Source organism: Stegodyphus dumicola, chromosome 6, assembly GCF_044657685.1.
Source record: "Stegodyphus dumicola isolate Sdum_Otavi_A_Nest chromosome 6, ASM4465768v1".
NCBI classification, from domain to species: Eukaryota; Metazoa; Arthropoda; class Arachnida; order Araneae; family Eresidae; genus Stegodyphus; species Stegodyphus dumicola.
The window spans coordinates 191638080-191652123 of record NC_140773.1 but is presented as its reverse complement, the minus strand read 5'-3'; the positions used below and the strand labels follow the sequence as shown (position 1 = coordinate 191652123).

Here is a 14044-nt window from a genome sequence, read left to right as displayed (position 1 = left end):
CGAATTCATTCCATATTTTAGTGGATGATGTTTGTGAAAAGTCTTCCAGGTAGCTTATCGCCTTCAATAAACACTTTTAAGCGTTTGAAGCGCCTGTGCTGTTTTGAAACATTTGATTCATTAACTTATCGCAATAAGCTTGCCGAAGGGCGGTAATGTTCTATTTATGAAGTTCAAAGCAAAATTTCATGTTAGCTCATTTTTCCTCGATTTTCTTTGCACACATACACTGCTTTATCAAAGTTGAAAGTCATTCTAGCTGGGAGCCTAAACCTGTATTGCCCTTTATTAGTACTATAGAACACATCCAGGAAAGTTTTGATACAATCATATACATATATCGGAAAATCCACAATCAATACTGGCACACACACACGCTGTTTTATCAAAGTTGAAAGTCACTCTAGCTGGGCGCGTAATTCTGTATTGCCCTTTGTTGGTACTACAGAGCACATCCAGGAAAGTTTTGATACAATTGTATATCCATGCCGGGTATCGGCATCCGGAATTCGCAGTCCGTGGGATATAGTAAAACACTCAGAAGTCACGTGCCACTATAGTCTGTTATTTCAGAATAGCCATTTCAATGTTATTTTTTCCTCGCTACCATGTCTCATAATCACAATAACGACTGCTGCGGAAAAAAGTCGAATCTCTCATTTGCTAAAATCCTCTAATGCCCTTTATACGGTGATAATGGATTGGATTGGATTATTCAGCTATGGCAAAGCACACCAGGGCTATCTGCCTAAAGGGAGGGACGCCCATGCAGCCAGCCCGTTCGCGGGATTCGAACCTCGGACCGAACTACCAGTGTTCAGCGTCTTTACCGCTCGGCCGCTGGTGGGCACCGGTGATAATGACACATATTACTATCGCAAATGACGGAAGGGTGGCTACATCCTTTGAAGTGCTTTTTTTAAAGTAACAGAGAACTATTTCATGTAGTTTTAAATACAATAGTTCAGCATAAGTAATATCCAAAGAACACTTTTTTTAGATCTTTTCCATCATGGGTATTCAGCTCTTAATACTACATTGTTATTTGAGAGAAAAGTGATATCTATTAGAGCGCGCTAACTCTTAAAAATGGGAAAATTAATCTTTATTTGACACTCAATTTAATAGAAATTTATAATCAAATTAACTGATCTTGAAGAATAAAAATGTGCTCTTTGCTAGCTGTTATAAGTTACAGACGGAATAGTAATTAGTGTCACTGACTGCCCTACCGAAGAGCTCGAATCCTGGAGGAGTGGATGTTTGTAAGCGTATAGTATCTGTGCGGCAAGGGTGGCTCAAAATACACGGTGAACCGAAATCCTCTTGAGAGGTTGTGGTAGGGGAAGAAGGGTGGGAGACCGTCGGGCCGCCCACTTCCCGAGATGCCCTCCCTTCTTAAGCCTTTCGGAGCCGAACCTTTACAATTAGCAAACCTCGGCGATACTTAATATGCCAGAATGGATGTACAAATGCCGGCCTTGCTTCACCCTGAACCTATTATTAATTGCAAAATAAGAGGGAGTGGATAAAGAGAAAAAAGTATACCCTGCCTAACTATGCAATGTTTAGATAATCGTTTATTTATTATTGTAATAATGCTGCAAATGCTCATAAAAATTATCATTCCTGTTTATTGTAAAACATACGCATCATAAATTAAATCAGTTAGATCTATTATTAAAATTAAAATAAGGAATTTATATTATTAAGGTCCTGTTTTTGTTATGGTAAATTAAATTGTTAAAAGTCTTGTTAAATAATTCTTGTTATGCTTTGTAAATTAAATCAGTTAGATTTATCATTAAAATTAAAATAAGGATTTTATACTATTCAGGTCCTGTTCTTGTTTTTACACTTGCTGAATCTGTAAAGAAACATAAACTGATTACTTTAAAAGATAAATTAAATGTCTTATGCTTTGCCAAATGGCAACATTTTTAAGGACTGGCTAATTACCAGGCAATTTAAAAGATTACCCATTAAAAATCTATGTGCTTTCGAAGGCGAGTGGATGATATTTGGATGGTAGCATAACATAAATAATATAAGGGACAATTAAAATGTTAGAAATTCAGAAATTAATTCTGCACCTTGGATATTAAAATGATCAATGTCCAGTTTACATGTTTGGGGGACAAAGATTCTTACTTTGGACATGTTTTTGAGCACATGAGAAGGACAGAAAAACAATAACCGCGAGTTTTTTTTTTTTTTTTTTTTTTTTTTTTTACATGCTTGTACTTTCTATCTTAAGACTATAAGGTATTTCTCCCGCCTTCTTAGCGAGCCTTCGTGGTGTAGTGGTCTGCACGCTAAGAGCGTAATTGAGAGGTCCGCGGTTCGATTCCCGGCGAAGGCGTTGCTAAGTTTTCATCTTGCCTGCTTCCAAAAAATACCTAATGTCTCTACAAGACATTTGCTACAAATAATGTGACTGTATATTAGTTCTTTATCATTTTAAAGTAGTAAAAGAGTCGTCTTGTGATCCTAGGTACATGAATGCTTCTCTGTACACAGGCAACTAGACTGCCTTTTGGTGAGTGCCAACGAAGAGGTATGCGTCTCTGGAGATGCCATCCGCAAACCGTACCCGCTGATTTCCTGGACAATTCAGAGTGGTGTGCTGCTGCATGAATTTTCCATTCCCCATCATGAATACATCACAAGACTTGCAAGGATTCAGAGAGATGGAAAAGTGCTATTTGCTGTTGCAAAGGTAAGATTTTTTTAAAAACATTTCTGTGCCACTTACTATTTGTTTCCAGAGTATTTGTTAGCAACACTAGAATAATTGTAATAGCAATATTCATTGCAGTTTCCGCGTAGTAACAAGTTTATGCCAGTTTTTGACAAGCGCTTGCATACTGCAGGAAAATCAAATCCAGATAAGAGCACATATACGCATACAGCGCCGACCGAGAACGAACTCTCCATTTTCCTGAAAAAGTACATGTCAGTCTAGAAATACATGAAAAATTAGCCGATAACATTCTGCTATATATTGCCAGTTTATTAGCTTTAACTATATATTTCTGCTATATATTGTCAGTTTATTTCCTTAATTAACAAAAGTTAATTAAGTAAATTAATTTTTGAGAAATAAAGTGCTTTGGATCGCGACTTACAAAATTTAAGTGCTGTTTAGCACACGTTAATCGGTTCTCGCAATGAAAGTACAAAGTAATGAAGTAATGATTTGGCAAAGTACAAAGTAATGATTTGGCGAGAAATCGCCCATTTGGTGACAAGATTATCGATAGGCCATAGACAGATGGAGGAACGCGGAGATTCAGTGAGTGCCTAATCGACTCAGTTAATAGTCAGTGAGCGAGAGTCTCGTACTCTAGTGTCAAGTTGGTCGTCGAGTGCATCGAGAGAGTCTCTTAGTGTATCGCGAGTTAATGCATCGTCGAGTTTCATCTTAGAGTTTGTTGAGCTCCGAGAACGACCGAGTCGGGAGCTATACTCTAGTGTCTAGTGTATCGTCGAGTGCATTGCGAGTTGTAGCGTGGAAAGTCTCGAGAGTACCTAGAGTTCCGAGAACGACCGAGAAGAGTTAGGAGCTGTACTCTGGTGCTTTGCCGTGAAGCTGTCTTCACCGTTACAGCCTGATAACTTGAAGGCTGTAGCGCTGATTGTTTCAGCGTGTTTATAGTAGTTCTTTGTCAACTATAAACGTGATTTGGGAGCTGTAATGAGTAATACTGACTAATAAATTATGTTTCGGTGCTTCATCAAGTGTCGCCGTTATTCACTTCAAATCTACGAATCTGAAGAAGAAAAACGCAGCAATATTATAGAGTCTCATTCTCTTAGGCAGCATAAACTAACGACCTCTAAAAAGACTGTATAGAGAATTATTCTCAGGTCTTAACACAGCAGAAAAGTCAGGAGAAGGGTGTAAAGGACCCTTTATTCAATCACATATAGTTGAACAGATGGTCCCCTTTGGGCTTACATAAGGCCAACACTTATGGCTTAATTCAAACAGAATGTTGAACTCAAAATAAAATGTAATTAAATTGGTCTAGCGGCTCACAGGATGAATTAAAGAGCAGGAAGACTCTGACTTGTAGAAGCCGGCGGAAACAAGCTTAATGACTAGAAGCACTCAACGCCACAGAATCAGATCGTTAGTAATTCAAAGTAACAACGTGACCTTCAAGCAGGCATAACACGCTCTAAAATCACTTCCCAAACCTTCGCTTAAATAGCATTTCTTCCTCCGTCAATTTGAATACACGAGCACTATCTCATTAGCATTCTGGCAGGAAAGCGTGGGTGAAAACGAGACTGAAAGGAAAATAGTTTTAGCTAAAAATTAACTGTTAATCAAACTTTATAAATCAGCTTATTCGTTAGGATCAACTTATTTAACTCTCACCTAATTTAATTTCCATACAAAACTCGCCTTATTTAATTTCATTAGGAATCCCTTAATAAATACGTATTTCTAGTGTAACCCTTCAGTGATAATTATTTCATAGTGACCAATGTCGTAGCAGCAATAAAAAACTACGTACAACTTAAGTAGTTTGACTTAAAATGAATATTTTGATATTTGAAAAATGGTGAAAAAATTCATTTGGAATACTTTCAAGGTTATCAAAATATACAAGTGTAAAGAATTGAAAAATAATGAAATAACATTATAGAGTTTTATTCAGAAGACACGCATAATATTTTAATACATATGATACTTGTAATTTTCCAAGTTTATCAAATTTTGAAATTTTGAAGAAAAACTTTTTATCTGATATAAAATTTCAAAAATTTCTGACCAAGTTATTTAAAATTTTAAGCTTGTCTTTAGATTTTAAACGTTAACATTATTTTCTTCCAGGATTTACTGGATTCATCTCCTAATTTTCTTCTTGCATACGACTTATGTTCTGGGATCATACTATGGGAAGAAAGACCAAGTTCGAGCATCACCGCTATTGAGCTTGACTACGAAAGCGAAAGGATCATATTTGCAACTCGGGATGGAACTATACAAGGCTGGGATACAGATGGAGAGAAAAAGTATGTGTGTAATTCTTACAAATAAACGTGATCACACGCACACACACATATACACACACACACACACATATATATATATAAAATATTTAAATCAGCTTTATAATTTAATTTAATAATAGCCTCTTAATTCCTCATTTTTAATCTGGGTATTTCCTATTTATTCTAAAAAAATTAATCACATTTTTGGACTGCATCATTTCTAGATCATAAGTTATGAACAAGACTCAATTAATAGGCAGAAATTAGTCCGTTTAAGCCAAAAGACCTGTTATTAACTAAATAAAAATGAGTTAGATATTCTTTTCAGTTTAAGTTAATCGTTAAGAACAGAAATAAACGAGATCCTTTCTTAAAAAAAATATTCCCCCGAAACTCTCATATTCAACCTCAAAATCAAAATAAAAGTAAAAGTAATATATTTTTAATATTAAAATTCAAAATTAAAAGAAGATCAAAATTTACATAATCTTTTAAATTAAAGTTTAACAAAAAGTAATTATTTCTTTATTTTAAGAACGAAGTCAGGAATGAAATTAAAATAAACTTACTTATCTGGAAAATTTAAAACGAAATGGCTGGAAATGTAATTGTACTCAGTGATGGAATATAAGGGGTTGTCATAAAAAGTGTTGCTCTCTATTTTAGATACGTTAGCCTTAAACTGGCGAGAAAATCTTACTTTAAATTAAAAGGTTTCTTTCAGATAATATGTTAAAAGTCGGCCGGTTCTAAAATAGCGCTTGAAACTGCTATTAAATTAGAATTAAAATTCCATATGTATAATATATATATACTGAAAACAGCATTTTTAAATACTGGCGTATTGTAGATAATGGCGGCGGTGTGAAGTTGAACCTCTACCTGATTATTATTTTTATTTTGATGTAATTTAGTAAATCGCGATTGGCAACAGTTGAGTTTTTACATCTACGTTTTCGAGTTTGTTCTATTGTTTACTTTCGTTTTAAGTAATGAGAATAATGACTTTTTAAGATGTTTTTTATGAGTATTTAAAAACTGATGAGTAATATTTTATGCCATCTATGTTCTGAGTATTGCTTTGAGGTGTCAAAGCTAAAACTAACACTTAATTAAACTTGTAAATAGAATTGTAATATTAAACTGTTTGTGTTGTGACGAGATGTCTCATTGGATAATTGATTGTATACTCATTTTCCATCATAATTCTTCTGATATCGAAGGTAAAACGGGATAAGCGGCATTTATAATCAGAACTTAAATTCGGTAATTTGTTGTACGAAACAAAAAATTATAAAACATCGAAATTTGGAAATTATTTTTCAAAAGAACAATGAAATAACAAAATAAACTAGGTAGTAGTAAGAATAACTTTTTATCTGCTGCCGTTTTATCTATAGCACATAAAAACATATGCAACAACCAAGCAGGTTAGAATAAATGGACTAAGCCTCTTTCGTATGTCTCGGAAAATGAAAATGAAGCCATGAAACGTCATAGTTTAACGTCACGACTTATCATGGTCGCATAAGCGGAATTGCGGTTTATTTCGTTTACATTCTCATCGGTGTTATCTACATATTAGTTATTCATCATTGAACGTTTACGAGTCCCCCGTTCTAATTTAATATTTAACACAAAAGACTTTTTACTTAGTATATAGAAAAATCACAAGAACTGCAAATAACTGTTTGAAATTTAATAAAATCTAGGTACGTGAAAATATGTAAATGGTATATAAAACAAATGTATGCATAGTAAAACTTGGAAGATAAGTGGAAATTTCAATGGTATTTTATATAAATTATGCCTAAAGACACTTTTCTGAGCCGGCGGACATTGGTATTTGCTCTCAAAATCAGTGTAATTTTATTTTTTACAATATTTTTTGTAGTTCTATCCGCACGCTGTTTGACGGCCATGGTAAGTCGTGACGTCAAGTGTCCGACATTTCCATGGCTTCACTTTTGTGATTTATCAGGCTTACTCCATCTATTCTAACCTACTTGGTAGTAACTTTCAAGATAATGCTCTGTTGTCAAGCTTAGTGAAAAGCTTTGAGAAATGTTTTCAACACAACCAAAAATAATAATCAGGTATAATTTATAATAAAATAATTTAATAATACTATATATATAATAGTTATAATAATTTTATAGTCAGATACTCCTGCCAAGCCTAATATACAACTGAGACTATAGAATAAAAATATTTCTCAAATCGTTTGTTGGCGAGACGTTTCATTTCGCTTTTTTGAATAGTTTTCATTTCTTCTGCGTAAGTAATCTGCGTAAGATCATGAGTAAGAAAGCAACAAGTGACTGCAGCCAACAGTAAAAATTTAATGACTCATGTAGAAATTTCATTCGCATCCGAGACGGAAAAAGTTCCACATGAGGGAGTGTTTTTCAACTAAAAAAGCATAATTCATTCTATAAAAGTGTTGTAATCAATAAGAAAATCAGGTCGCACCTTCCTTAATATAATCTTGGAATTGCTAAGTCGTGGTTTGGAAATAAAAATGAAATTAAAATAAATTAAACCCTCAGTCTGGAAATTCAATGTTATATTTTAACATTTCAAAAAGGTTACCATGCATAGTTTCTGAAAGTTAAGGAATGACAAAACAAAATTATGCAAATATTTCATTTCTTTTCTTAAATAATAATAAAAAAAATCTGTAATAGATCGCATTCATAAAATTAAATCTTTACTACAGAATAAAATAAAAACTTAATCAAAAAGAATTTCAGTTTTAAGATTTTAAGCTCTTGTTTCTGCATTTTTCCCTTATATTTATTTTATATAATTTCTTCCATACAACATGATATAACTTTATATCAATAAACAATTAATTATAAAGTCTATAATATTTTTTAATCAATGCCATCTTGATTATGCCAATCAATTGTCCATGCATATTCGGCTATAGACCCATTGATTATCATTGACCCCTTTAAAATTCTATCAACCGCCACAGGGTCAATATCTGTTGGAAACCCCTGTTTTGAAGGTTAACTTACACTACAGTGAATAAAATAGTTTTATATTTTAATAGATAAATGCAAGATCTATGTATCACAGAAATAATTGTACTGAAAACTGAAAATAACAAAACTTCAAAGAGGAGTGTTTACTTGCTTGCACGAAGTAAAGGAAATAATGTAATCACGAAAAATTTCGAGTACCAAATTTCAACGAAAATATCCATTTTGACTGCTCTCGAATCCATTTGAACAATCTTTTTGCGTGACGTCTGTACGTATGGACAGAGTAAAGGACTCTTTTCTCCAAAACGGATTGCAAAATGGATTAAAATTGTAGCTGCAAATGTTAATTGAAATAAAGTTGAACATTTAATCTTACTCGACTGTTAAGTTTCTTTTATGGATCTGCGTTCTACGCCATAAACATTGCTACGTCTTTTTCATCACACACACATATTCTAATACCCGATTCAGTGAGCTCAGTTTTTTATTCTTATACGTTGGTAAATTTTACATTTGTTACTTTAAAAGTGATTGAATTTTATTTTCCTTAAGTTCCAATTAATTAGGCTTTAATCTGCAAGCAATACTTGTAGACTTATCAACAGTGTAAAAGTTTAAATGGCGCTAGGTTTAACGAGGCCCCCATTTGTTTACTTTTGAAACTCTTAGTAGAGTAGTGAATTAAGTCAGTTAGTGTACCAACTTAAGTGTCTTTTTGACCACAATGAAATTCGAGGAAATATGTTTAAATGAAGTGTCGCAAACGATGTGTATATTTTAATAGGCCATACAAGGAAGTCATGTGGCGTACACATCAGATATTTTTTAACCCCTTAACTGCCGCGGGCGTATATATACGCCTTGCTCAGCCGATGCGTTAACTGCCCCAGATGCGCAGCCGATGCGTTAACTTTGCGAATAATTTTAGGTGTAGCAGCGCAAAGCAAATGATAGCAGTTTGGAAGGACGCATATATACGCCTGGGGCAGTTAACGCATCGGCTGAGCAAGGCGTATATATACGCCCACGGCAGTTAAGGGGTTAAGGTATTAACATACTGAATCTCTAAACCCCTTCCCGTTTAGCCCACAAACGATGACCTAGCTGTGACAACGGCATCTCGGAGGCATTAGGAGTTAGTTTCAAGACCGAATTAATGAATGAATTTTAAAAGAAGATGCTTTCATATTGTGACAAATTATTGCAGTAAAGTAGAGAGAAAATTTACTAAAATAAAATATTCGATTTTTCTTTTTTACAGTTGACCAATTCATTTAAAAATTATGAGAAATTTATGAATAATTTCTATTTAAGGTTTGCTATCCATTACTGGGCAAGTCGTGTGGACACGATTATAACATCTAAGAATAGCATTTTTCTTACTTGGAACTCAGCTGGAAATGATAGAAGCATGACCTTATGGAATGCCAATGAAGGTAATTTTACAGATGATTTTTAAAATAGTATTTAGAAATAGTTTTAAAGATACTTTTCAAAAATGCATACAGTGAAACACAGGAAACCATTTCAGATGCTAATTCGGCACTTTTCCTATTAATTTAATACTGTATTATGGTGTTGTGCAAAAATTATGGACGATGCACGTCTTTATATGTAACGTCGAGCATCAGTATTTCGAATCGGTACGAAACAATACCATATTATTGTCGAGATGCAGGATTATGTTAAAAGTCAAAAACACTGGAACAAGGAAAAGAATCTTACGTTTCAAAGGTTCATTATTAAAAAGTGCATATAGTAGGACAGCACAGACACAGAAAACTTCTCATAGTAGGCCAAAAAATAAAAACTTCCATGTAATAAGCGGTAAGCAAGCTAAATGCACTCTTCATCAGGCCACCACTGGCTGCGATGCAAGAATATATACCGTGTCTTCATGCTCAGTACTAGACTATCAGCTAGCTTTCAGAGTATTATGGCTCATTTCTCTTGTAGGCCCGATCGCAGCTGCAGAATCCTTGTTGGTGGCTGGCGATAAGTTGCCATCTGAGAACCTGCCTGGTTCCTGAGAACTTCGTATACGTGTTCGATTGGATTTAAATCCAAGTATCTTCACTCGCCAGATCCGACAGCTCTGATAGCCATGTGTGAGTGCTGTACAACATGTGTAGCGTTCTCGCTTAAGAAGAGGAATTTCTTTAAGGCCTCACAACACCACGGAAGAAAAATCTCGGTACAATACAGCTATAAAATATACTTTTTCACGCGAGAATTTTCACCTGTAAAGCGTTGTACTGGAAAGATTGCGTGTTTCCTGCTCTCTCCAGAGGATTAGACATACGGAATCGTTAATGACATTCATCCATAAGGAGTATTCTAACCCACATTGCTGAATTTCACAATCTCTGGTTTCCAGCACAACATAAAAAAAGAAATATTTATTTTTATTAATAATAGATTTCAAAGGCCCACATAATATCACGAATAAATTACTTGTGCGCAGTCTCCTGGTCACAATAATATCGGCTGGCCAGGTAGCATGTTGTATTTTCGCCCACTGTCTGCCTTCAAGACGATATACCGATCTTTCGTTGCTCACGATCGATCATTGTTAAAGCTTTGAACAATTGTTCGCTATATCATAAAAGCTCATAATACGATACTGTGCCCAAACTTCTTGGCCGCATTTCGACCTTCTTCCAACTTTCCAATGATTCAAAAGTCTTTGATAAAATCTTTGAAATGTAAAAAATATTTTGGGCACTCCGCTTTAAAACTGAGAAAGTGAAAAACAGTCCAGAGTCCCAAGAAGCAGTTTTTTTTTTTTTTTTTTTTTAATAACAGACTTAGCTAAATTAACTGTTAAACAACAAAGTACACTCTTAGGACATGACGGGAGAATTAGACACAACAAAATTCCTTTGTTGTACAAATTATGAAGAGGCTTCTTTTCTAGTCAACAAAGTTTACGATGGGGTGAATGCTGCAAGATTTCAGACCTCGGTCCTATTCTGCAAGTAGAGCATCAGAGCTGGATTGGCTGTTCGTATAAACAATTCTGAGATTTTTTCTTTCGCCATGGTAGACAGTTGAATAAATAAATCTACAGTTACAGAGAGGAAGAGAAACAGATCTATTAACAGGCATAGAAAAAGAAACTGCGCACTCGTAGATAGTCTTTTTTTTTTTTTTCAGCTTACGGATCTGAAACATTGAATAATTTACTACTTACTAAATAAATACGAGAACTCCTTTACAAATAAATATTTACTCAAGTCTGATTTTATGATTATTGTATTTTTAATTTTTTAACGGCAAAATTTCTGGGGTTTGATTACCTTGTTCAAGTGATTAATTTGTTAAGCTAAGGTCTTTTTGTTTAACCCACTAATTAATTTTTGTAACGCTAAGTGCGTAGACAATTAAACTTACGTTTTCTATATTTCAGAACTCGCGAACACTGAATTCGAGTGGGCTTGCCAATAGCTTTAAGTTTTTTGCGTAATATTGACGATAACAATTACTTATCTTTTTGTTCTAAATTCTTAATTTCATTATGTAATATGCATTATTCGATTTATTGATCTAAATAATTAAAATGTAACTCTATTTATTATTCTTTATTTCCTGTTGAAAATTTGTAATTGGAATTGGAATCCCTTCCCCCCTTTTTTTTCCCATTCGAAGAATTAACACGTCCTACTTATTTCCTAGAGCAGTAATCTTAAACTCAAATTGCATGCGGGTCGACTGCAATTTGATTCTAGAAGCAGCTGACGAGCCGATTTTTTTAAAGAAAACAAATTTTTTAACTAAACTTTTAATTTCATTCATTAAATATTAATCAAAACCTACACGAACATTAATAATAATAATGGAAAGGGAAAAAATTCCCACTTATGTTTATTTTCTGTCGGAAATCGAACAATTAGTATGCGCAAGAAATTTATGTTGGCTTGTAATTCAAGGGGTTTCCTGATTTTGGAAACTTTTCATTTATGCAAAATTAATCTTAAAAGATTCTTATTTGCTTTACTTTTAGGTAAATTACCTGTTAAATAATACAGTTTTATTTTCTGAAACTTTGACTTTAATCAATTTTGTTTTGATAATGTTACTTAGCAATTTATACTGCTTTATACTGTTTAATTTTTGCATTGTATGATTTGCTCAGGGCACACCTTAGCTGTTTATAGCTTGATGATTAATTTTAAAAAAAATGTTTATTTTTATTGGCATTATTCAATGACCTTAGACTATTATATCATGAAAATTTTAGTATTCTTGAAATATTTTAATTTACTTTAAATTTGTTTATTTATTTTCGTAATCATTGAGACACAATTCAGAAACATGGTTCTGTTGAAGCATTTTTTGGTTGCATCCTGAAAAAGACCAAAGAACTTTCAAATCTTACTTTGTTTCGTTTTTGTTGTTTTGTTTAGTTTTGATTTACATTCTTCTTGTTAATCAGTTTACTACTTTTATTGCTTAATTATCTCTTGATTATGTATATGTGCATGTGTAATATACCTTATTTACTCAAAAATAAGACCCTCCTTATATTTCAGGATAAATTTTGAGAAATAAAAATGCAGGTGAATATTTATTTTATCTTGCAGTAATTCTGTGGGAGAAAATCTTAATATTTTAATACTGCAGTTATTTTATATAGTATGATAATTAAACTCTTTTGTTTCGTTTTGCAGTTTCATTTATAGAAATAGCTATTTATAAGATCCTACCAAATATAAGAACATAAAAACACCAAAAAATAGCAGGTCTAAGTACATAGGACAATCATAAAACAATAACTGATAACAGAATTGAAATAATAAAGATTTTCATCTCTACGGAAATGAATTTTAAATTTAGAAAATTTGTATTTTTGAGTGATAGCCACTGAATTTTCTTTTACTGGTTTCGTTAGTATTTGTGTAAATATTTAAGGAATTTTTCTTTTTTAGGGCATCGTTTGGCTACATTTACTGCAGATTTCAATATCTTGCAATGTGCATTATCTGAAGATGGATACAGCATTGCTTTCATCTTACAAGGAAAAGCATTACCAGCCTTAATAACACTGCAGAATCAGAACCAAGAAAAGATATAAATCAATATTGATGCAAGATGAAATAATATATTTTTATACAATGCTTTGTCGAATTGGAGCACACTAATAAACTATTTAAAATCTAAAAGAATTTTCATTGTTTGTGAAATACTGAGTTCCACCATTTGTAATACTAAAAAGTCAAAGAAATATATTAATTAGACAAAGGTTAAAAATAAATTACACAGCAAACTAAAAACTATGATAAAATGAATTGTATATTCTAAGTGCTAGTTCTGCATATCTGAGAAAATATATATCTGAATATTTTATTTTGGAAAATGTAACCCTGTTAAACGGTTTTGAAAAACACCAAATATATTTTTTTAAAACTAATTTTACCTATTTAACAAACTACCCTAAAATTTATTGCAAGAAAGAAATAATATATAATGATTTTAATGAGTCCAGCTAATAATTATAAAATAATACAGATGAAAAAATTGCATATACAGCTCTTAAATCCCCTAATTCGTTATTCAGTAACAAAACAGATTGAAAGAAAAATATCTTACTTCAGGCAATGGCAACATTCTTTTAAAATCTCACAGTTAGCCGATTAAATTTCAGACATTAATATCTTTGTCAATTGGCAACACATTGCTCTTAAATTGCTGAGTTTCTTAATCAAAATTTCAAAAAAGTCTTATGCAATCTAAATAAATAAGAAAATTCGAAATTAAAAACTCCTGCTTCGAATTGCACATGTCCGGGTGGAAGACTACATGCTTTCAAAATTTGATGGCTCAAAGAGTAGCCGATTTTCCACATTCCGAAGAACATATATAAATACAAACTCTATTGTTGTTGTGAGTGATCTCACTTGTCTTGCCTCATCAGTACAAGCCCACGAAATTTACCTTGGCAAGAAGCACAAGATTACGTCTGTTACTGAAAGAGCCTTGAGCACTAAATAAGTGGCAGTACGATTTTTCTCAGTCCTCCCCCCCCCCCCAGATATTGCAGGAGAGCA

At 33.1% G+C, this 14044-nt stretch overlaps 1 protein-coding gene across 2 annotated transcripts in view; it reads left to right on the top strand.

Annotated features, from left to right (window-relative positions):
* The window catches only part of LOC118193179 (uncharacterized), a 120522-nt gene extending 107343 nt beyond the window's left edge, over positions 1–13179 (top strand). Inside the window, exons 11-14 of one of the 2 annotated variants that reach the window (XM_035364226.2) lie at positions 2521–2719; positions 4847–5028; positions 9312–9433; positions 12926–13179. In XM_035364226.2, the coding sequence (XP_035220117.2) occupies positions 2521–2719; positions 4847–5028; positions 9312–9433; positions 12926–13071 (649 nt within the window). In that variant the 3' untranslated portion in view covers positions 13072–13179. Of the gene's footprint in view, positions 1–2494; positions 2720–4846; positions 5029–9311; positions 9434–12925 lie in introns of those variants that run through there. The other variant, XM_035364227.2, reaches the window with a different exon arrangement.
* The last annotated feature ends 865 nt before the right edge of the window (positions 13180–14044 follow it).